Raw genomic sequence first — 21,919 nt, forward strand, 5'->3', positions numbered from 1 at the left:
CAGCTGTTTTACACATTATGAGTGTTTCAGCTCCAAGGGGGCAAAGTCACTCCTTCTACCCAGGGCTACGGAGCTCCAAGTCGGGTAAGATTCCAGGTTTTCCCCCTGGATGGATGTGAACAAAAGAACACTTTATGTGATTCAAAGAGGTACACAGGCACCCTCACAGTGTCAGTACTGGTCCTTCAATGTCCCTGGGCCCATTTGTAACTTCAGGCAGCTGTTTTACACATTATGAGTGTTTCAGCTCCAAGGGGGCAATGTCACTCCTTCTACCCAGGCCTACGGAGCTCCAAGTCGGGTAAGATTCCAGGTTTTCCCCCTGGAAGGATGTGAACAAAAGAACACTTTACGTGGTCCAAAAAGGTACACAAGTACCTTCACAGTGCCAGAACCAGGCCTACGGTGTCTCTGGCCCATTTATAACCTCCAGACAGCTGTTTTACACATTATGAGTGTTTCAGCTCCAAGGGGGCAAATTCACTCCTTATACCCAGGGCTACGGAGCTCCAATTCGGGTAAGATTCCAGGTTTTCCCCCTGGATGGATGTGAACAAAAGAACACTTTATGTGATTCAAAGAGGTACACAAGCACCCTCACAGTGTCAGTACTGGGCCTGCAATGTCCCTGGGCCCATTTGTAACTTCAGGCAGCTGTTTTACACATTATGAGTGTTTCAGCTCCAAGGGCGCAAAGTCACTCCTTCTAACCAGGGCTACGGAGCTCCAAGTCGGGTAAGATTCCAGGTTTTCCCCCTGGATGGATGTGAACAAAAGAACACTTTACGTGGTCCAAAAAGGTACACAAGCACCTTCACAGTGCCAGAACCAGGCCTACGGTGTCTCTGGCCCATTTATAACCTCCAGACAGCTGTTTTACACATTATGAGTGTTTCAGCTCCAAGGGGGCAAAGTCACTCCTTCTACCCAGGGCTACGGAGCTCCAAGTCGGGTAAGATTCCAGGTTTTCCCCCTGGATGGATGTGAACAAAAGAACACTTTATGTGATTCAAAGAGGTACACAAGCACCCTCACAGTGTCAGTACTGGGCCTGCAATGTCCCTGGGCCCATTTGTGACCTCCAGGCAGCTGTTTTACACATTATGAGTGTTTCAGCTCCAAGGGGGCAAAGTCACTCCTTCTACCCAGGGCTACGGAGCTCCAAGTAGGGTAAGATTCCAGGTTTTCCCCCTGGATGGAAGTGAAAAAAAAAAAGAACACTTTACGTGGTTCAAAACGGTACACAAGCACTCTCACAGTGTCAGTACTGGGCCTGCAATGTCCCTGGGCCCATTTGTAACCTCCAGGCAGCTGTTTTACACATTATGAGTGTTTCAGCTCCAAGGGGGCAAAGTCACTCCTTCTACCCAGGGCTAAGGAGCTCCAATTCGGGTAAGATTCCAGGTTTTCCCCCTGGATGGATGTGAACAAAAGAACACTTTACGTGATTCAAAAAGGTACAAAAGCACCTTCACAGTGTCAGTACTGGGCCTACAATGTCCCTGGGCCCATTTGTAACCTCCAGGCAGCTGTTTTACACATTATGAGTGTTTCAGCTCCAAGGGGGCAAAGTCACTCCTTCTACCCAGGGCTACGGGGCTCCAAGTAGGGGAAGATTCCAGGTTTCCCCCCTGGATGGAAGTGGAAAAAAAAGAACACTTTACGTGGTTCAAAGCGGTACACAAGCACCCTCACAGTGTCAGTACTGGGCCTGCAATGTCCCTGGGCCCATTTGTTACCTCCAGGCAGCTGTTTTACACATTATGAGTGTTTCAGCTCCAAGGGGGCCAAGTCACTCCTTCTACCCAGGGCTACGGAGCTCCAAGTCGGGTAAGATTCCAGGTTTGCCCCCCCCCTTGTATGCAGGTGAACAAAAGAATACTTTACATGGTTCAATAAGGTGGGCAAACACCTTCACAGTATCAGATGTGTGCATTCAGTGAGTTTGGCCCGTTTCTATCCTCCTGGGTCCTGTTATAGTGACGTTGGTGGCATGATGAGGCTTCCTTCATTGTGCCACCGTGTAGATATGATCTTTAGGCTGCGTCTGTCTCCTGTAGCTAAGCACTTGGCAGGGAATGTACTTTGCCAGTGTTTGAGCCTATCGGAACCAATTCAATTCGTTAAAGATGTGAGTCTTGAACCAAGATTGTGAACAACTGATTGATTAAAATCCAACCCAGATCCCATGTTGTGCACCATAAAGTTTATGAAAACGCAGACATGATGAGAACTTCAGGCCCAGACGCCAGTGTTCACTCACATTGTTGTGCCCTCTCGCTGGGCACACGAAGGCTTGTGTTATTTCTGCACTTTATAAAACGTTGCTTCACGGGTGCCAAGAAGCCCATTATGGTGCCCCACGAGTCATTCGGTACAGAAGCACGCTCCGATTGATATGCTATCTTTTCTGACTACAAACCTTAAGACTGTGTATGTGAAAATGGGCTTGGGGACAAAGTTTTCTGACACAAACGCATCAGCCATCGGAAGAGTGTCGAGTCTACCAGCTGACTGAAAGCCGGTGGCAACGCGTTGAAACGAAAGGAGTGCACGCATAGGAAAGGGATGAAGTTGGGCTTCTTTTAATGTATAAATGAAAGCCCAGTTTAAACTTTTACTGTTTTAAAACATAGATAATCTGATGAGAGGAAACACAAAAGCCAGCTCGGAGCAGAGAGCCGAGTGTGCCGCGAACAGCCTCCTCTTCTGGGGACCAATCAGAAGGTGGCTCCTCCCTATATATGCACGGAGCTCCGGCGGGAGGAACATTTCTGATCTGTGCTAGTGCCTAGACTCGCTGTACCATGGCTGAAACCGCTCCAGCTGCCGCGGCCCCTCCCGCTGAAGTAGCCCCCAAGAAGAAGCCGAAGAAGGCAGCGGGGACTTCTAAGGCCAAGAAGCCTTCGGGACCCAGCGTCTCCGAGCTCATCCTGAAGGCGGTCACCGCCTCTGCCGAGAGGAAGGGAGTCTCCCTGGCGGCCCTGAAGAAGGTTCTGAGCGCCGACGGCTACGATGTGGACAAGAACAAGAGCCGCGTTAAGGCCGCCCTCAAGAGCCTGGTCAGCAAGGGCGCCCTGGCCCAGCTGAAGGGCACCGGCGCCTCCGGCTCCTTCAAGGTGAACAAGAAGCAGCTGGAGGGCAAGAAGGCGGCCAAGAAGGCTGCGGCCAAGACCAAGAAACCAGCAGCCAAGAAAGCTGCCCCTGCCGCCAAGAAGCCCAAAAAGGCCCCCGCGGGGGTGAAGAAGAGCCCGAAGAAGGTCAAGAAGCCGGCGGCAGCAAAGAGCCCCAAGAAGCCCAAAGCTGCCCCAGCCAAGAAGGCTGCCAAGAGTCCAGCGAAAGCAAAGGCGGTCAAGCCCAAAGTAGCCAAGAAAAGTCCAGCCATGGTAGTGAAACCCAAGGCGGCCAAACCCAAAGCAGCCAAGCCCAAAAAGGCAGCGCCCAAGAAGAAGTAAGGGCTTCCTGCCAGACACTGCAAACACAAGGGCTCTTTTAAGAGCCATCTACCCAGTCTAGAAGAGAGCCTGTTCACCCCCCAGCTCTGCACAGCCCGTGCCCCGCTCCCCAACTATAAACGGCACAGTGAAATCCCAGCGCGCCTTTCCGCGCTCGAGCGCCGTGTGTGATCTTGGGCATATGGTCGAACGAAGGTTATTATTACTCCTTTATAGTTTTAAGACTAACTATATTTGTAGGAGGTATTAGACCTCGGTTGATAAGACATTCGTGTCTTTACGTGTGTGTTTCGCCACATACACTGTCCGTGGGGGACTGGAAATAGTGTCTGCTTGAAGCAGACGAGTGTGCGCGTTAAATCAGTAGGAGGTAACTACGTGTTCCAGGGTAACCACAGGGGCTATAACATCGTGGGCTTGTCCCCCCACAGGTGACCGAGACGGGGAGGGGGTGACTGGTGTGACGACAGCTAGCCGGGTGGACAAGGGGGAGAAGAGCTGCCCAAAACGCGGGCTTTTCGGCTCGGCGGTACATCAACCAATCGGTGGGCTGCTTTCCATTTTGACCACATTTCATTGGCTATAGTCAGCCACAAGCCGCCTCTTCAGTGAGTAACCAATCCTTGCACACCGCGGGCTATTTTCAAACAATGGCCCGAGGCTTCAACCAATCAGAGCAGCCCTCCGTCTCCCAGTGTATAAATAGGCCTCTGTGCGGCGGAGACCCCATTCTATCTCGCACGTCGCGCAGAGAAAGTTCCGTCTTCGCCATGGCCCGCACCAAGCAGACCGCCCGCAAGTCCACCGGAGGGAAAGCGCCTCGCAAGCAGCTGGCCACCAAGGCTGCCCGCAAGAGCGCGCCTGCCACCGGAGGAGTCAAGAAGCCTCACCGCTACAGGCCCGGGACCGTGGCTCTCCGCGAGATCCGCCGCTACCAGAAGTCCACCGAGCTGCTCATCCGCAAGCTGCCCTTCCAGCGCCTGGTGCGGGAGATTGCGCAGGACTTCAAGACCGACCTGCGCTTCCAGAGCTCGGCCGTCATGGCCCTGCAGGAGGCCAGCGAGGCCTACCTGGTCGGGCTCTTTGAGGACACCAACTTGTGCGCCATCCACGCCAAGAGGGTCACCATCATGCCCAAGGACATTCAGCTGGCCCGTCGTATCCGCGGCGAGAGGGCCTAAGGATCAACCCTAAGAAACACCATACACCACAAGGGCTCTTCTAAGAGCCATCACCATGTCACGTAGGAGCTGTTCATATCAGTGTGTTGTACACGTGGGGGGGGAGGCGTGGGCGAAAGGAAGGTGTCGGTAGGCACCAGTACTCAGTAACTCATACCGGCACCCGGAAAGCAGAGCACCTCCTTTTCATATAATAAAGTGCTTTGTTAGGCAAACGGGTTGTGCAGTGACCGGCACCTCGCAAGCCAGGACTGTGTGGTGTCTGTGCTACTTTTAAACCCCCTGTAATCTTGTCCGGCTTCAGTAGAGGGAGCGCCTGCTCGGGGGTGACTTGTAGCCACTCTCGTCTCCCTTGGTTTTAAAGTACGAACAGAACGTGCCCCATGCACACTTTACACACTTCTCCCCTAACGTGGAAAGCAATAGCGGTACCTTCCGTGTGGGTCAAACGCCGTTACATTACAGCGCTTAGTGACACTTTATCCCCAACAAAGCCTGTTCACATAGACGTTTTATGAGGAAGGGCGCTCTGCTCTACCGTCCCTTGCACTGCTGCAGGCCCCGTCAGAGCGGAACCTAATGCGCACGACACTACGCTTAATTCATAAGACACGTTAAGGGTACCTCTTCATCGATAATATCCGCACAGCAGCTCTTAGAGGAAAAAGTGTTGGCCCTTAGAAGAGCCGTTGTGTTAATTAGAGATGTCCCTCGACGCCTTACTTGGCGCTTGTGTACTTGGTGACAGCCTTGGTGCCTTCAGACACGGCGTGCTTGGCCAGCTCTCCGGGCAGCAGCAGGCGCACGGCGGTCTGGATCTCCCGGGAGGTGATGGTGCGCCGCTGGTTGTAGTGAGCCAGACGGGAAGCCTCCCCAGCGATGCGCTCAAAGATGTCGTTGACGAAGGAGTTCATGATGCCCATGGCCTTGGAGGAGATGCCGGTGTCAGGGTGCACCTGCTTCATCACTTTGTAAATGTAGATAGCGTAGCTCTCCTTCCTGGTCCTCTTGCGCTTCTTCCCGTCCTTCTTGGGTGGCTTGGACAGCGCTTTCTTGGAGCCCTTCTTGGGAGCCGGCGCGGACTTGGCTGGTTCAGGCATGATCGACAATCGGCAGGCGCTCGCTGTGGAATCAGGAGAAATGCGGAAACGGCGCCCGGGCTGGTGTACTTATAGGCTGGGCGTGTAAAGCAGCTGCTTGTTCTATTCTTCGTTCCCATTGGTAGGCACAACCGGCATCCCCTCCTTCCTCATCTTAATACGTGCCTTTCACTTCTGTAATTCTGATTGGTGGAATAGGTTATTCCTTCCTCCAATCTGGGCCTCAGAGCCTAGCGGTCAACCAATCAGAGACAACCCGAAGTCTTTATATCACCGGGGTCCGGAGCACGCAGGAATAGTCTCTCTGTCTTCCGATCGTGAGAACCTACAGCAGCTGCTCGCCATGTCTGGACGCGGAAAGCAAGGAGGCAAGGCCCGCGCTAAAGCCAAGACACGCTCTTCCAGAGCTGGACTCCAGTTCCCTGTGGGCCGTGTGCACAGGCTGCTCCGAAAGGGAAGCTACGCCGAGCGGGTCGGCGCCGGTGCCCCTGTCTATCTGGCTGCAGTTCTGGAGTACCTGACGGCCGAGATCCTCGAGCTGGCTGGCAACGCGGCCCGGGACAACAAGAAGACCCGCATCATCCCCAGGCACCTCCAGCTCGCCATCCGCAACGACGAGGAGCTCAACAAGCTGCTGGGCAGAGTTACCATCGCCCAGGGAGGCGTTCTGCCAAACATCCAGGCCGTGCTGCTGCCCAAGAAAACCGAGAGCCACAAGGCTGGGGGCAAAGCAAGCAAGTGAAGCGCCGCAGCCTCACTTACAAACCACCTTATAAATACATTATAAACACAAGGGCTCTTTTCAGAGCCGCAAACAGATTCCATCAAAGAGCTTATCCCTTCTAAGAATCACTTTTGCCGGCTTCTTTAAATTCAGCGCTCGCACCTTCGCTTCACCGGGCGGCGTGTCCAACCCTTCAGCGATACACGTTAATAATGTTAACACAGCCGCAAAGGCTACCTTGCGGTCCATACTTTTTATTTATTTTTATACATCTATATTTCTCAGTTTGCGGACATGCCGCTACCGGGCGCGGGATGTGAACGTGTGTATGTTGTTGCTGCACGCACGCAGCGCGATAGCGCCGGGGAGGCCTTCGGTACGCTGGCCCCATTGAGACATAACAGAGCGGTCGGAGGGGGACCCAGGGTTAGGGTTACTTCAGGCCGGAACAACCAGCGAGGGGCTGGCGTGCTATTCACTGTTCCGTTTGTGTGGCCTGAACACCGGTGACGTGTAAGGAGGGAAGAGCAGAAGCTGCAGAGCCCGCCCGCCCGCAGGCGAGCCCAGGACAAAGAGGCGGCTGGGAGCCCGCTCTTTTTCAAACGGCGGCGGCCGCTCGGGGCCCGCTCTCTGCAGAGGGTGGGCCGGGCACCGGCTCTCCCGCCCTGTCACGTGATGTGAGAGGCTCCCTCGCCGGTCCGCCGGCTGCTCTATATAAGCAGCCGTTTTCGGGCTGCTGCTTTTATTTCTGCTTCGACCGAGAAGAGAGCATGTCTGGACGCGGCAAAGGAGGAAAGGGGCTCGGCAAAGGCGGTGCCAAGAGGCACAGGAAGGTGCTCCGCGACAACATCCAGGGCATCACCAAGCCCGCCATTCGCCGCCTGGCTCGCCGCGGCGGTGTCAAGCGCATCTCCGGCCTCATCTACGAGGAGACCCGCGGTGTGCTGAAGGTTTTCCTGGAGAACGTCATCCGGGACGCCGTCACCTATACCGAGCACGCCAAGAGAAAGACCGTCACCGCCATGGATGTGGTCTACGCCCTGAAGCGCCAGGGACGTACTCTCTACGGATTTGGCGGTTAAACGCTACTCGCCGAGAACGTACAAAAAAGACAACCTAAAGGCCCTTCTGAGGGCCGCCCACTGGATCATAACAGAGCTGTGTGTATGCGACACCATTTTATTACATTTTCCCTGCCGGGTTGGGCCGCTCTCCAGGCCTATACCCAATTTCTTTACGCTTTCCCGTATTCTCGACTATTAAGCCCCCACAGGGTGGGGGCTTACAGGCCTCTAGGGAACAAAAGATTGAGTTAGCCCGGCTGGCTGGCTGTCCGGCCATCTGGTCGCACATCACGCTGAGCCATCTGGTTGCACAAGTGGCCGACCAGATGGCCGGACTGCCGGCCGGCCGGGATAACTCGACTTTTTGTTCCCTACATGGGTCTGTCTGTAAGCCCCACCCTGTGGGGGCTTAATAGTCGAGAATATGTGTACATGTTTACATCTTCAGCTCCAAGGGGCAGAGTCACTCCTTCTACCCAGGGCTACGGAGCTCCAATTCGGGTAAGATTCCTGGTTTTCCCCCTGGATGGATGTGAACAAAAGAACACTTTATGTGATTCAAAGAGGTACACAGGCACCCTCACAGTGTCAGTACTGGGCCTGCAATGTCCCTGTGCCCATTTGTAACCTCCAGGGAGCTGTTTTACACATTATGAGTGTTTCAGCTCCAAGGGGGCAAAGTCACTCCTTCTACCCAGGGCTACGGTGCTCCAAGTAGAGTAAGATTCCAGGTTTCCCCCCTGGATGGAAGTGGAAAAAAAAGAACACTTTAAGTGATTCAAAGAGGTACAAAAGCACCTTCACAGTGTCAGAAACGGGCCTACAGTGTCCCTGGCCCATTTGTAACCTCCAGGCAGCTGTTTTACACATTATGAGTGTTTCAGCTCCAAGGGGGCAAAGTCACTCCTTCTACCCAGGGATACGGAGCTCCAATTCGGGTAAGATTCCAGGTTTTCCCCCTGGATGGATGTGAACAAAAGAACACTTTATGTGATTCAAAGAGGTACACAAGCACCCTCACAGTGTCAGTACTGGGCCTGCAATGTCCCTGGGCCCATTTGTATCCTCCAGGCAGCTGTTTTACACATTATGAGTGTTTCAGCTCCAAGGGGGCAAAGTCACTCCTTCTACCCAGGGCTACGGAGCTCCAATTCGGGTAAGATTCCAGGTTTTCCCCCTGGATGGATTTGAACAAAAGAACACTTTACGTGATTCAAGGAGGTACACATGCACCCTCACAGTGTCAGTACTGGGCCTGCAATGTCCCTGGGCCCATTTGTAACCTCCAGGCAGCTGTTTTACACATTATGAGTGTTTCAGCTCCAAGGGGGCAAAGTCACTCCTTCTACCCAGGGCTACGGAGCTCCAAGTAGGGTAAGATTCCAGGTTTTACCCCTGGATGGATGTGAACAAAAGAACACTTTACGTGGTCCAAAAAGGTACACAAACACCTTCACAGTGTCAGAACCGGGCCTACAGTGTCCCTGGCCCATTTATAACCTCCAGGCACTTGTTTTAGTCATGTATTCCACATTATGAGTGTTTCAGCTCCAAGGGGGCAAAGTCACTCCTTCTACCCAGGGATACGGAGCTCCAATTCGTGTAAGATTCCAGGTTTTCCCCCTGGAAGGATGTGAACAAAAGAACACTTTACGTGATTCAAAAAGGTACAAAAGCACCTTCATAGTGTCAGTACTGGGCCTACAATGTCCCTGGGCCCATTTGTAACTTCAGGCAGCTGTTTTACACATTATGAGTGTTTCAGCTCCAAGGGGGCAAAGTCACTCCTTCTACCCAGGGCTACGGAGCTCCAAGTCGGGTAAGATTCCAGGTTTTCCCCCTGGATGGATGTGAACAAAAGAACACTTTACGTGGTCCAAAAGGTACACAAGCACCTTCACAGTGCCAGAACCAGGCCTATTGTGTCTCTGGCCCATTTATAACCTCCAGACAGCTGTTTTACACATTATGAGTGTTTCAGCTCCAAGGGGGCAAAGTCACTCCTTCTACCCAGGGCTACGGAGCTCCAATTCGGGTAAGATTCCAGGTTTTCCCCCTGGATGGATGTGAACAAAAGAACACTTTATGTGATTCAAAGAGGTACACAAGCACCCTCACAGTGTCAGTACTGGGCCTGCAATGTCCCTGGGCCCATTTGTAACTTTAGGCAGCTGTTTTACACATTATGAGTGTTTCAGCTCCAAGGGGGCAAAGTCACTCCTTCTACCCAGGGCTACGGAGCTCCAAGTCGGGTAAGATTCCAGGTTTTCCCCCTGGATGGATGTGAACAAAAGAACACTTTACGTGGTCCAAAAAGGTACACAAGCACCTTCACAGTGGCAGAACCAGGCCTATTGTGTCTCTGGCCCATTTATAACCTCCAGACAGCTGTTTTACACATTATGAGTGTTTCAGCTCCAAGGGGGCAAAGTCACTCCTTCTACCCAGGGCTACGGAGCTCCAATTCGGGTAAGATTCCAGGTTTTCCCCCTGGATGGATGTGAACAAAAGAACACTTTATGTGATTCAAAGAGGTACACAAGCACCCTCACAGTGTCAGTACTGGGCCTGCAATGTCCCTGGGCCCATTTGTAACCTCCAGGCAGCTGTTTTACACATTATGAGTTTTTCAGCTCCAAGGGGGCAAAGTCACTCCTTCTACCCAGGGCTACGGTGCTCCAAGTAGAGTAAGATTCCAGGTTTCCCCCCTGGATGGAAGTGGAAAAAAAAGAACACTTTAAGTGATTCAAAGAGGTTCAAAAACACCTTCACAGTGTCAGAAACGGGCCTACAATGTCCCTGGCCCATTTGTAACCTCCAGGAAGCTGTTTTACACATTATGAGTGTTTCAGCTCCAAGGGGGCAAAGTCACTCCTTCTACCCAGGGCTACGGAGCTCCAATTCGGGTAAGATTCCAGGTTTTCCCCCTGGATGGATGTGAACAAAAGAACACTTTATGTGATTCAAAGAGGTACACAAGCACCCTCACAGTGTCAGAACTGGGCCTACAATGTCCCTGGCCCATTTAAAACCTCCAGGCAGCTGTTTTAGTCATGTTTTCGACATTATGAGTGTTTCAGTTCCAAGGTGGCAAAGTCACTCCTTCTACCCAGGGCTACGGAGCTCCAAGTAGGGTGAGATTCCAGGTTTTCCCCCTGGATGGAAGTGGTAAAAAAAGAACACTTTACGTGATTCAAAGAGGTACACATGCACCCTCACAGTGTCAGTACTGGGACTGCAATGTCCCTGGGCCCATTTGTAACCTCCAGGCAGCTGTTTTACACATTATGAGTGTTTCAGCTCCAAGGGGGCAAAGTCACTCCTTCTACCCAGGGCTACGGAGCTCCAAGTCGGGTAAGATTCCAGGTTTTCCCCCTGGATGGATGTGAACAAAAGAACACTTTATGTGATTCAAAGAGGTACACAGGCACCCTCACAGTGTCAGTACTGGTCCTTCAATGTCCCTGGGCCCATTTGTAACTTCAGGCAGCTGTTTTACACATTATGAGTGTTTCAGCTCCAAGGGGGCAATGTCACTCCTTCTACCCAGGCCTACGGAGCTCCAAGTCGGGTAAGATTCCAGGTTTTCCCCCTGGAAGGATGTGAACAAAAGAACACTTTACGTGGTCCAAAAAGGTACACAAGTACCTTCACAGTGCCAGAACCAGGCCTACGGTGTCTCTGGCCCATTTATAACCTCCAGACAGCTGTTTTACACATTATGAGTGTTTCAGCTCCAAGGGGGCAAATTCACTCCTTATACCCAGGGCTACGGAGCTCCAATTCGGGTAAGATTCCAGGTTTTCCCCCTGGATGGATGTGAACAAAAGAACACTTTATGTGATTCAAAGAGGTACACAAGCACCCTCACAGTGTCAGTACTGGGCCTGCAATGTCCCTGGGCCCATTTGTAACTTCAGGCAGCTGTTTTACACATTATGAGTGTTTCAGCTCCAAGGGCGCAAAGTCACTCCTTCTAACCAGGGCTACGGAGCTCCAAGTCGGGTAAGATTCCAGGTTTTCCCCCTGGATGGATGTGAACAAAAGAACACTTTACGTGGTCCAAAAAGGTACACAAGCACCTTCACAGTGCCAGAACCAGGCCTACGGTGTCTCTGGCCCATTTATAACCTCCAGACAGCTGTTTTACACATTATGAGTGTTTCAGCTCCAAGGGGGCAAAGTCACTCCTTCTACCCAGGGCTACGGAGCTCCAAGTCGGGTAAGATTCCAGGTTTTCCCCCTGGATGGATGTGAACAAAAGAACACTTTATGTGATTCAAAGAGGTACACAAGCACCCTCACAGTGTCAGTACTGGGCCTGCAATGTCCCTGGGCCCATTTGTGACCTCCAGGCAGCTGTTTTACACATTATGAGTGTTTCAGCTCCAAGGGGGCAAAGTCACTCCTTCTACCCAGGGCTACGGAGCTCCAAGTAGGGTAAGATTCCAGGTTTTCCCCCTGGATGGAAGTGAAAAAAAAAAAGAACACTTTACGTGGTTCAAAACGGTACACAAGCACTCTCACAGTGTCAGTACTGGGCCTGCAATGTCCCTGGGCCCATTTGTAACCTCCAGGCAGCTGTTTTACACATTATGAGTGTTTCAGCTCCAAGGGGGCAAAGTCACTCCTTCTACCCAGGGCTAAGGAGCTCCAATTCGGGTAAGATTCCAGGTTTTCCCCCTGGATGGATGTGAACAAAAGAACACTTTACGTGATTCAAAAAGGTACAAAAGCACCTTCACAGTGTCAGTACTGGGCCTACAATGTCCCTGGGCCCATTTGTAACCTCCAGGCAGCTGTTTTACACATTATGAGTGTTTCAGCTCCAAGGGGGCAAAGTCACTCCTTCTACCCAGGGCTACGGGGCTCCAAGTAGGGGAAGATTCCAGGTTTCCCCCCTGGATGGAAGTGGAAAAAAAAGAACACTTTACGTGGTTCAAAGCGGTACACAAGCACCCTCACAGTGTCAGTACTGGGCCTGCAATGTCCCTGGGCCCATTTGTTACCTCCAGGCAGCTGTTTTACACATTATGAGTGTTTCAGCTCCAAGGGGGCCAAGTCACTCCTTCTACCCAGGGCTACGGAGCTCCAAGTCGGGTAAGATTCCAGGTTTGCCCCCCCCCTTGTATGCAGGTGAACAAAAGAATACTTTACATGGTTCAATAAGGTGGGCAAACACCTTCACAGTATCAGATGTGTGCATTCAGTGAGTTTGGCCCGTTTCTATCCTCCTGGGTCCTGTTATAGTGACGTTGGTGGCATGATGAGGCTTCCTTCATTGTGCCACCGTGTAGATATGATCTTTAGGCTGCGTCTGTCTCCTGTAGCTAAGCACTTGGCAGGGAATGTACTTTGCCAGTGTTTGAGCCTATCGGAACCAATTCAATTCGTTAAAGATGTGAGTCTTGAACCAAGATTGTGAACAACTGATTGATTAAAATCCAACCCAGATCCCATGTTGTGCACCATAAAGTTTATGAAAACGCAGACATGATGAGAACTTCAGGCCCAGACGCCAGTGTTCACTCACATTGTTGTGCCCTCTCGCTGGGCACACGAAGGCTTGTGTTATTTCTGCACTTTATAAAACGTTGCTTCACGGGTGCCAAGAAGCCCATTATGGTGCCCCACGAGTCATTCGGTACAGAAGCACGCTCCGATTGATATGCTATCTTTTCTGACTACAAACCTTAAGACTGTGTATGTGAAAATGGGCTTGGGGACAAAGTTTTCTGACACAAACGCATCAGCCATCGGAAGAGTGTCGAGTCTACCAGCTGACTGAAAGCCGGTGGCAACGCGTTGAAACGAAAGGAGTGCACGCATAGGAAAGGGATGAAGTTGGGCTTCTTTTAATGTATAAATGAAAGCCCAGTTTAAACTTTTACTGTTTTAAAACATAGATAATCTGATGAGAGGAAACACAAAAGCCAGCTCGGAGCAGAGAGCCGAGTGTGCCGCGAACAGCCTCCTCTTCTGGGGACCAATCAGAAGGTGGCTCCTCCCTATATATGCACGGAGCTCCGGCGGGAGGAACATTTCTGATCTGTGCTAGTGCCTAGACTCGCTGTACCATGGCTGAAACCGCTCCAGCTGCCGCGGCCCCTCCCGCTGAAGTAGCCCCCAAGAAGAAGCCGAAGAAGGCAGCGGGGACTTCTAAGGCCAAGAAGCCTTCGGGACCCAGCGTCTCCGAGCTCATCCTGAAGGCGGTCACCGCCTCTGCCGAGAGGAAGGGAGTCTCCCTGGCGGCCCTGAAGAAGGTTCTGAGCGCCGACGGCTACGATGTGGACAAGAACAAGAGCCGCGTTAAGGCCGCCCTCAAGAGCCTGGTCAGCAAGGGCGCCCTGGCCCAGCTGAAGGGCACCGGCGCCTCCGGCTCCTTCAAGGTGAACAAGAAGCAGCTGGAGGGCAAGAAGGCGGCCAAGAAGGCTGCGGCCAAGACCAAGAAACCAGCAGCCAAGAAAGCTGCCCCTGCCGCCAAGAAGCCCAAAAAGGCCCCCGCGGGGGTGAAGAAGAGCCCGAAGAAGGTCAAGAAGCCGGCGGCAGCAAAGAGCCCCAAGAAGCCCAAAGCTGCCCCAGCCAAGAAGGCTGCCAAGAGTCCAGCGAAAGCAAAGGCGGTCAAGCCCAAAGTAGCCAAGAAAAGTCCAGCCATGGTAGTGAAACCCAAGGCGGCCAAACCCAAAGCAGCCAAGCCCAAAAAGGCAGCGCCCAAGAAGAAGTAAGGGCTTCCTGCCAGACACTGCAAACACAAGGGCTCTTTTAAGAGCCATCTACCCAGTCTAGAAGAGAGCCTGTTCACCCCCCAGCTCTGCACAGCCCGTGCCCCGCTCCCCAACTATAAACGGCACAGTGAAATCCCAGCGCGCCTTTCCGCGCTCGAGCGCCGTGTGTGATCTTGGGCATATGGTCGAACGAAGGTTATTATTACTCCTTTATAGTTTTAAGACTAACTATATTTGTAGGAGGTATTAGACCTCGGTTGATAAGACATTCGTGTCTTTACGTGTGTGTTTCGCCACATACACTGTCCGTGGGGGACTGGAAATAGTGTCTGCTTGAAGCAGACGAGTGTGCGCGTTAAATCAGTAGGAGGTAACTACGTGTTCCAGGGTAACCACAGGGGCTATAACATCGTGGGCTTGTCCCCCCACAGGTGACCGAGACGGGGAGGGGGTGACTGGTGTGACGACAGCTAGCCGGGTGGACAAGGGGGAGAAGAGCTGCCCAAAACGCGGGCTTTTCGGCTCGGCGGTACATCAACCAATCGGTGGGCTGCTTTCCATTTTGACCACATTTCATTGGCTATAGTCAGCCACAAGCCGCCTCTTCAGTGAGTAACCAATCCTTGCACACCGCGGGCTATTTTCAAACAATGGCCCGAGGCTTCAACCAATCAGAGCAGCCCTCCGTCTCCCAGTGTATAAATAGGCCTCTGTGCGGCGGAGACCCCATTCTATCTCGCACGTCGCGCAGAGAAAGTTCCGTCTTCGCCATGGCCCGCACCAAGCAGACCGCCCGCAAGTCCACCGGAGGGAAAGCGCCTCGCAAGCAGCTGGCCACCAAGGCTGCCCGCAAGAGCGCGCCTGCCACCGGAGGAGTCAAGAAGCCTCACCGCTACAGGCCCGGGACCGTGGCTCTCCGCGAGATCCGCCGCTACCAGAAGTCCACCGAGCTGCTCATCCGCAAGCTGCCCTTCCAGCGCCTGGTGCGGGAGATTGCGCAGGACTTCAAGACCGACCTGCGCTTCCAGAGCTCGGCCGTCATGGCCCTGCAGGAGGCCAGCGAGGCCTACCTGGTCGGGCTCTTTGAGGACACCAACTTGTGCGCCATCCACGCCAAGAGGGTCACCATCATGCCCAAGGACATTCAGCTGGCCCGTCGTATCCGCGGCGAGAGGGCCTAAGGATCAACCCTAAGAAACACCATACACCACAAGGGCTCTTCTAAGAGCCATCACCATGTCACGTAGGAGCTGTTCATATCAGTGTGTTGTACACGTGGGGGGGGAGGCGTGGGCGAAAGGAAGGTGTCGGTAGGCACCAGTACTCAGTAACTCATACCGGCACCCGGAAAGCAGAGCACCTCCTTTTCATATAATAAAGTGCTTTGTTAGGCAAACGGGTTGTGCAGTGACCGGCACCTCGCAAGCCAGGACTGTGTGGTGTCTGTGCTACTTTTAAACCCCCTGTAATCTTGTCCGGCTTCAGTAGAGGGAGCGCCTGCTCGGGGGTGACTTGTAGCCACTCTCGTCTCCCTTGGTTTTAAAGTACGAACAGAACGTGCCCCATGCACACTTTACACACTTCTCCCCTAACGTGGAAAGCAATAGCGGTACCTTCCGTGTGGGTCAAACGCCGTTACATTACAGCGCTTAGTGACACTTTATCCCCAACAAAGCCTGTTCACATAGACGTTTTATGAGGAAGGGCGCTCTGCTCTACCGTCCCTTGCACTGCTGCAGGCCCCGTCAGAGCGGAACCTAATGCGCACGACACTACGCTTAATTCATAAGACACGTTAAGGGTACCTCTTCATCGATAATATCCGCACAGCAGCTCTTAGAGGAAAAAGTGTTGGCCCTTAGAAGAGCCGTTGTGTTAATTAGAGATGTCCCTCGACGCCTTACTTGGCGCTTGTGTACTTGGTGACAGCCTTGGTGCCTTCAGACACGGCGTGCTTGGCCAGCTCTCCGGGCAGCAGCAGGCGCACGGCGGTCTGGATCTCCCGGGAGGTGATGGTGCGCCGCTGGTTGTAGTGAGCCAGACGGGAAGCCTCCCCAGCGATGCGCTCAAAGATGTCGTTGACGAAGGAGTTCATGATGCCCATGGCCTTGGAGGAGATGCCGGTGTCAGGGTGCACCTGCTTCATCACTTTGTAAATGTAGATAGCGTAGCTCTCCTTCCTGGTCCTCTTGCGCTTCTTCCCGTCCTTCTTGGGTGGCTTGGACAGCGCTTTCTTGGAGCCCTTCTTGGGAGCCGGCGCGGACTTGGCTGGTTCAGGCATGATCGACAATCGGCAGGCGCTCGCTGTGGAATCAGGAGAAATGCGGAAACGGCGCCCGGGCTGGTGTACTTATAGGCTGGGCGTGTAAAGCAGCTGCTTGTTCTATTCTTCGTTCCCATTGGTAGGCACAACCGGCATCCCCTCCTTCCTCATCTTAATACGTGCCTTTCACTTCTGTAATTCTGATTGGTGGAATAGGTTATTCCTTCCTCCAATCTGGGCCTCAGAGCCTAGCGGTCAACCAATCAGAGACAACCCGAAGTCTTTATATCACCGGGGTCCGGAGCACGCAGGAATAGTCTCTCTGTCTTCCGATCGTGAGAACCTACAGCAGCTGCTCGCCATGTCTGGACGCGGAAAGCAAGGAGGCAAGGCCCGCGCTAAAGCCAAGACACGCTCTTCCAGAGCTGGACTCCAGTTCCCTGTGGGCCGTGTGCACAGGCTGCTCCGAAAGGGAAGCTACGCCGAGCGGGTCGGCGCCGGTGCCCCTGTCTATCTGGCTGCAGTTCTGGAGTACCTGACGGCCGAGATCCTCGAGCTGGCTGGCAACGCGGCCCGGGACAACAAGAAGACCCGCATCATCCCCAGGCACCTCCAGCTCGCCATCCGCAACGACGAGGAGCTCAACAAGCTGCTGGGCAGAGTTACCATCGCCCAGGGAGGCGTTCTGCCAAACATCCAGGCCGTGCTGCTGCCCAAGAAAACCGAGAGCCACAAGGCTGGGGGCAAAGCAAGCAAGTGAAGCGCCGCAGCCTCACTTACAAACCACCTTATAAATACATTATAAACACAAGGGCTCTTTTCAGAGCCGCAAACAGATTCCATCAAAGAGCTTATCCCTTCTAAGAATCACTTTTGCCGGCTTCTTTAAATTCAGCGCTCGCACCTTCGCTTCACCGGGCGGCGTGTCCAACCCTTCAGCGATACACGTTAATAATGTTAACACAGCCGCAAAGGCTACCTTGCGGTCCATACTTTTTATTTATTTTTATACATCTATATTTCTCAGTTTGCGGACATGCCGCTACCGGGCGCGGGATGTGAACGTGTGTATGTTGTTGCTGCACGCACGCAGCGCGATAGCGCCGGGGAGGCCTTCGGTACGCTGGCCCCATTGAGACATAACAGAGCGGTCGGAGGGGGACCCAGGGTTAGGGTTACTTCAGGCCGGAACAACCAGCGAGGGGCTGGCGTGCTATTCACTGTTCCGTTTGTGTGGCCTGAACACCGGTGACGTGTAAGGAGGGAAGAGCAGAAGCTGCAGAGCCCGCCCGCCCGCAGGCGAGCCCAGGACAAAGAGGCGGCTGGGAGCCCGCTCTTTTTCAAACGGCGGCGGCCGCTCGGGGCCCGCTCTCTGCAGAGGGTGGGCCGGGCACCGGCTCTCCCGCCCTGTCACGTGATGTGAGAGGCTCCCTCGCCGGTCCGCCGGCTGCTCTATATAAGCAGCCGTTTTCGGGCTGCTGCTTTTATTTCTGCTTCGACCGAGAAGAGAGCATGTCTGGACGCGGCAAAGGAGGAAAGGGGCTCGGCAAAGGCGGTGCCAAGAGGCACAGGAAGGTGCTCCGCGACAACATCCAGGGCATCACCAAGCCCGCCATTCGCCGCCTGGCTCGCCGCGGCGGTGTCAAGCGCATCTCCGGCCTCATCTACGAGGAGACCCGCGGTGTGCTGAAGGTTTTCCTGGAGAACGTCATCCGGGACGCCGTCACCTATACCGAGCACGCCAAGAGAAAGACCGTCACCGCCATGGATGTGGTCTACGCCCTGAAGCGCCAGGGACGTACTCTCTACGGATTTGGCGGTTAAACGCTACTCGCCGAGAACGTACAAAAAAGACAACCTAAAGGCCCTTCTGAGGGCCGCCCACTGGATCATAACAGAGCTGTGTGTATGCGACACCATTTTATTACATTTTCCCTGCCGGGTTGGGCCGCTCTCCAGGCCTATACCCAATTTCTTTACGCTTTCCCGTATTCTCGACTATTAAGCCCCCACAGGGTGGGGGCTTACAGGCCTCTAGGGAACAAAAGATTGAGTTAGCCCGGCTGGCTGGCTGTCCGGCCATCTGGTCGCACATCACGCTGAGCCATCTGGTTGCACAAGTGGCCGACCAGATGGCCGGACTGCCGGCCGGCCGGGATAACTCGACTTTTTGTTCCCTACATGGGTCTGTCTGTAAGCCCCACCCTGTGGGGGCTTAATAGTCGAGAATATGTGTACATGTTTACATCTTCAGCTCCAAGGGGCAGAGTCACTCCTTCTACCCAGGGCTACGGAGCTCCAATTCGGGTAAGATTCCTGGTTTTCCCCCTGGATGGATGTGAACAAAAGAACACTTTATGTGATTCAAAGAGGTACACAGGCACCCTCACAGTGTCAGTACTGGGCCTGCAATGTCCCTGTGCCCATTTGTAACCTCCAGGGAGCTGTTTTACACATTATGAGTGTTTCAGCTCCAAGGGGGCAAAGTCACTCCTTCTACCCAGGGCTACGGTGCTCCAAGTAGAGTAAGATTCCAGGTTTCCCCCCTGGATGGAAGTGGAAAAAAAAGAACACTTTAAGTGATTCAAAGAGGTTCAAAAACACCTTCACAGTGTCAGAAACGGGCCTGCAATGTCCCTGTGCCCATTTGTAACCTCCAGGGAGCTGTTTTACACATTATGAGTGTTTCAGCTCCAAGGGGGCAAAGTCACTCCTTCTACCCAGGGCTACGGAGCTCCAAGTAGGGTAAGATTCCAGGTTTTACCCCTGGATGGATGTGAACAAAAGAACACTTTACGTGGTCCAAAAAGGTACACAAGCACCTTCACAGTGTCAGAACCGGGCCTACAGTGTCCCTGGCCCATTTATAACCTCCAGGCACTTGTTTTAGTCATGTATTCCACATTATGAGTGTTTCAGCTCCAAGGGGGCAAAGTCACTCCTTCTACCCAGGGCTACGGAGCTCCAAGTAGGGTAAGATTCCAGGTTTTCCCCCTGGAAGGATGTGAACAAAAGAACACTTTACGTGATTCAAAAAGGTACAAAAGCACCTTCATAGTGTCAGTACTGGGCCTACAATGTCCCTGGGCCCATTTGTAACCTCCAGGCAGCTGTTTTACTCATTATGACTGTTTCAGCTCCAAGGGGGCAAAGTCACTCCTTCTACCCAGGGATACGGAGCTCCAATTCGGGTAAGATTCCAGGTTTTCCCCCTGGATGGATGTGAACAAAAGAACACTTTATGTGATTCAAAGAGGTACACAAGCACCCTCACAGTGTCAGTACTGGTCCTACAATGTCCCTGGGCCCATTTGTAACTTCAGGCAGCTGTTTTACACATTATGAGTGTTTCAGCTCCAAGGGGGTAAAGTCACTCCTTCTACCCAGGCCTACGGAGCTCCAAGTCGGGTAAGATTCCAGGTTTTCCCCCTGGAAGGATGTGAACAAAAGAACACTTTACGTGGTCCAAAAAGGTACACAAGTACCTTCACAGTGCCAGAACCAGGCCTACGGTGTCTCTGGCCCATTTATAACCTCCAGACAGCTGTTTTACACATTATGAGTGTTTCAGCTCCAAGGGGGCAAAGTCACTCCTTATACCCAGGGCTACGGAGCTCCAATTCGGGTAAGATTCCAGGTTTTCCCCCTGGATGGATGTGAACAAAAGAACACTTTACGTGATTCAAAAAGGTACAAAAGCACCTTCACAGTGTCAGTACTGGGCCTACAATGTCCCTGGGCCCATTTGTAACCTCCAGGCTGCTGTTTTACACATTATGAGTGTTTCAGCTCCAAGGGGGCAAAGTCACTCCTTCTACCCAGGGCTACGGTGCTCCAAGTAGGGTAAGATTCCAGGTTTCCCCCCTGGATGGAAGTGGAAAAAAAAGAACACTTTAAGTGATTCAAAGAGGTACAAAAGCACCTTCACAGTGTCAGAAACGGGCCTACAGTGTCCCTGGCCCATTTGTAACCTCCAGGCAGCTGTTTTACACATTATGAGTGTTTCAGCTCCAAGGGGGCAAAGTCACTCCTTCTACCCAGGGATACGGAGCTCCAATTCGGGTAAGATTCCAGGTTTTCCCCCTGGATGGATGTGAACAAAAGAACACTTTATGTGATTCAAAGAGGTACACAAGCACCCTCACAGTGTCAGTACTGGGCCTGCAATGTCCCTGGGCCCATTTGTATCCTCCAGGCAGCTGTTTTACACATTATGAGTGTTTCAGCTCCAAGGGGGCAAAGTCACTCCTTCTACCCAGGGCTACGGAGCTCCAATTCGGGTAAGATTCCAGGTTTTCCCCCTGGATGGATTTGAACAAAAGAACACTTTACGTGATTCAAGGAGGTACACATGCACCCTCACAGTGTCAGTACTGGGCCTGCAATGTCCCTGGGCCCATTTGTAACCTCCAGGCAGCTGTTTTACACATTATGAGTGTTTCAGCTCCAAGGGGGCAAAGTCACTCCTTCTACCCAGGGCTACGGAGCTCCAAGTAGGGTAAGATTCCAGGTTTTACCCCTGGATGGATGTGAACAAAAGAACACTTTACGTGGTCCAAAAAGGTACACAAACACCTTCACAGTGTCAGAACCGGGCCTACAGTGTCCCTGGCCCATTTATAACCTCCAGGCACTTGTTTTAGTCATGTATTCCACATTATGAGTGTTTCAGCTCCAAGGGGGCAAAGTCACTCCTTCTACCCAGGGATACGGAGCTCCAATTCGTGTAAGATTCCAGGTTTTCCCCCTGGAAGGATGTGAACAAAAGAACACTTTACGTGATTCAAAAAGGTACAAAAGCACCTTCATAGTGTCAGTACTGGGCCTACAATGTCCCTGGGCCCATTTGTAACTTCAGGCAGCTGTTTTACACATTATGAGTGTTTCAGCTCCAAGGGGGCAAAGTCACTCCTTCTACCCAGGGCTACGGAGCTCCAAGTCGGGTAAGATTCCAGGTTTTCCCCCTGGATGGATGTGAACAAAAGAACACTTTACGTGGTCCAAAAAGGTACACAAGCACCTTCACAGTGCCAGAACCAGGCCTATTGTGTCTCTGGCCCATTTATAACCTCCAGACAGCTGTTTTACACATTATGAGTGTTTCAGCTCCAAGGGGGCAAAGTCACTCCTTCTACCCAGGGCTACGGAGCTCCAATTCGGGTAAGATTCCAGGTTTTCCCCCTGGATGGATGTGAACAAAAGAACACTTTATGTGATTCAAAGAGGTACACAAGCACCCTCACAGTGTCAGTACTGGGCCTGCAATGTCCCTGGGCCCATTTGTAACTTTAGGCAGCTGTTTTACACATTATGAGTGTTTCAGCTCCAAGGGGGCAAAGTCACTCCTTCTACCCAGGGCTACGGAGCTCCAAGTCGGGTAAGATTCCAGGTTTTCCCCCTGGATGGA

At 52.7% G+C, this 21,919-nt stretch overlaps 10 protein-coding genes across 10 annotated transcripts; 8 read left to right on the top strand and 2 right to left on the bottom strand.

The window, feature by feature from the left end:
* Nucleotides 1-2,771: 2,771 nt before the first annotated feature.
* Nucleotides 2,772-5,736, bottom strand: LOC138275459 (histone H2B 1.2-like). Its single transcript, XM_069219114.1, has one exon. The coding sequence runs from the start codon at nucleotides 5,734-5,736 to the stop codon at nucleotides 5,356-5,358; it is 381 nt and encodes a 126-aa protein (XP_069075215.1). The 3' UTR covers nucleotides 2,772-5,355.
* On the top strand, nucleotides 2,808-3,743 carry LOC138275456 (histone H1-like). Its single transcript, XM_069219111.1, has one exon. It carries the CDS (start codon nucleotides 2,808-2,810, stop codon nucleotides 3,453-3,455), a length of 648 nt encoding a protein of 215 aa, XP_069075212.1. The 3' UTR covers nucleotides 3,456-3,743.
* Nucleotides 3,883-4,921, top strand: LOC138275457 (histone H3-like). Its single transcript, XM_069219112.1, has one exon. The coding sequence runs from the start codon at nucleotides 4,106-4,108 to the stop codon at nucleotides 4,634-4,636; it is 531 nt and encodes a 176-aa protein (XP_069075213.1). The 5' UTR covers nucleotides 3,883-4,105; the 3' UTR covers nucleotides 4,637-4,921.
* A 343-nt stretch (nucleotides 5,737-6,079) lies between the features above and the next one.
* LOC138275458 (histone H2A type 2-C) lies at nucleotides 6,080-6,551 on the top strand. The gene has a single exon (XM_069219113.1). It carries the CDS (start codon nucleotides 6,080-6,082, stop codon nucleotides 6,476-6,478), a length of 399 nt encoding a protein of 132 aa, XP_069075214.1. The 3' UTR covers nucleotides 6,479-6,551.
* A 541-nt stretch (nucleotides 6,552-7,092) lies between these two features.
* Nucleotides 7,093-7,600, top strand: LOC138275460 (histone H4). The gene has a single exon (XM_069219115.1). It carries the CDS (start codon nucleotides 7,231-7,233, stop codon nucleotides 7,540-7,542), a length of 312 nt encoding a protein of 103 aa, XP_069075216.1. The 5' UTR covers nucleotides 7,093-7,230; the 3' UTR covers nucleotides 7,543-7,600.
* A 5,965-nt stretch (nucleotides 7,601-13,565) lies between these two features.
* Nucleotides 13,566-16,530, bottom strand: LOC138275464 (histone H2B 1.2-like). Its single transcript, XM_069219119.1, has one exon. It carries the CDS (start codon nucleotides 16,528-16,530, stop codon nucleotides 16,150-16,152), a length of 381 nt encoding a protein of 126 aa, XP_069075220.1. The 3' UTR covers nucleotides 13,566-16,149.
* LOC138275461 (histone H1-like) lies at nucleotides 13,602-14,537 on the top strand. The gene has a single exon (XM_069219116.1). It carries the CDS (start codon nucleotides 13,602-13,604, stop codon nucleotides 14,247-14,249), a length of 648 nt encoding a protein of 215 aa, XP_069075217.1. The 3' UTR covers nucleotides 14,250-14,537.
* LOC138275462 (histone H3-like) lies at nucleotides 14,900-15,715 on the top strand. Its single transcript, XM_069219117.1, has one exon. The coding sequence runs from the start codon at nucleotides 14,900-14,902 to the stop codon at nucleotides 15,428-15,430; it is 531 nt and encodes a 176-aa protein (XP_069075218.1). The 3' UTR covers nucleotides 15,431-15,715.
* Nucleotides 16,531-16,873: 343 nt separating the features above from the next.
* On the top strand, nucleotides 16,874-17,345 carry LOC138275463 (histone H2A type 2-C). Its single transcript, XM_069219118.1, has one exon. It carries the CDS (start codon nucleotides 16,874-16,876, stop codon nucleotides 17,270-17,272), a length of 399 nt encoding a protein of 132 aa, XP_069075219.1. The 3' UTR covers nucleotides 17,273-17,345.
* Nucleotides 17,346-17,886: 541 nt separating this feature from the next.
* LOC138275465 (histone H4) lies at nucleotides 17,887-18,394 on the top strand. The gene has a single exon (XM_069219120.1). The coding sequence runs from the start codon at nucleotides 18,025-18,027 to the stop codon at nucleotides 18,334-18,336; it is 312 nt and encodes a 103-aa protein (XP_069075221.1). The 5' UTR covers nucleotides 17,887-18,024; the 3' UTR covers nucleotides 18,337-18,394.
* Nucleotides 18,395-21,919: the final 3,525 nt, after the last annotated feature.

The sequence above is a fragment of the Pleurodeles waltl genome, unplaced genomic scaffold (genome assembly GCF_031143425.1).
Source record: "Pleurodeles waltl isolate 20211129_DDA unplaced genomic scaffold, aPleWal1.hap1.20221129 scaffold_239, whole genome shotgun sequence".
In the NCBI taxonomy this organism is placed as follows: Eukaryota; Metazoa; Chordata; class Amphibia; order Caudata; family Salamandridae; genus Pleurodeles; species Pleurodeles waltl.

What these genes read in the sequence shown, in the direction of transcription:
- LOC138275456 (XM_069219111.1), top strand. Translation starts at nt 2,808, where the DNA reads ATGGCTGAAACCGCTCCAGCTGCCGCGGCCCCTCCCGCTGAAGTAGCC.
- LOC138275464 (XM_069219119.1), bottom strand. Translation starts at nt 16,530, where the DNA reads ATGCCTGAACCAGCCAAGTCCGCGCCGGCTCCCAAGAAGGGCTCCAAG.
- LOC138275462 (XM_069219117.1), top strand. Translation starts at nt 14,900, where the DNA reads ATGGCCCGAGGCTTCAACCAATCAGAGCAGCCCTCCGTCTCCCAGTGT.
- LOC138275463 (XM_069219118.1), top strand. Translation starts at nt 16,874, where the DNA reads ATGTCTGGACGCGGAAAGCAAGGAGGCAAGGCCCGCGCTAAAGCCAAG.
- LOC138275458 (XM_069219113.1), top strand. Translation starts at nt 6,080, where the DNA reads ATGTCTGGACGCGGAAAGCAAGGAGGCAAGGCCCGCGCTAAAGCCAAG.
- LOC138275459 (XM_069219114.1), bottom strand. Translation starts at nt 5,736, where the DNA reads ATGCCTGAACCAGCCAAGTCCGCGCCGGCTCCCAAGAAGGGCTCCAAG.
- LOC138275457 (XM_069219112.1), top strand. Translation starts at nt 4,106, where the DNA reads ATGGCCCGAGGCTTCAACCAATCAGAGCAGCCCTCCGTCTCCCAGTGT.
- LOC138275465 (XM_069219120.1), top strand. Translation starts at nt 18,025, where the DNA reads ATGTCTGGACGCGGCAAAGGAGGAAAGGGGCTCGGCAAAGGCGGTGCC.
- LOC138275461 (XM_069219116.1), top strand. Translation starts at nt 13,602, where the DNA reads ATGGCTGAAACCGCTCCAGCTGCCGCGGCCCCTCCCGCTGAAGTAGCC.
- LOC138275460 (XM_069219115.1), top strand. Translation starts at nt 7,231, where the DNA reads ATGTCTGGACGCGGCAAAGGAGGAAAGGGGCTCGGCAAAGGCGGTGCC.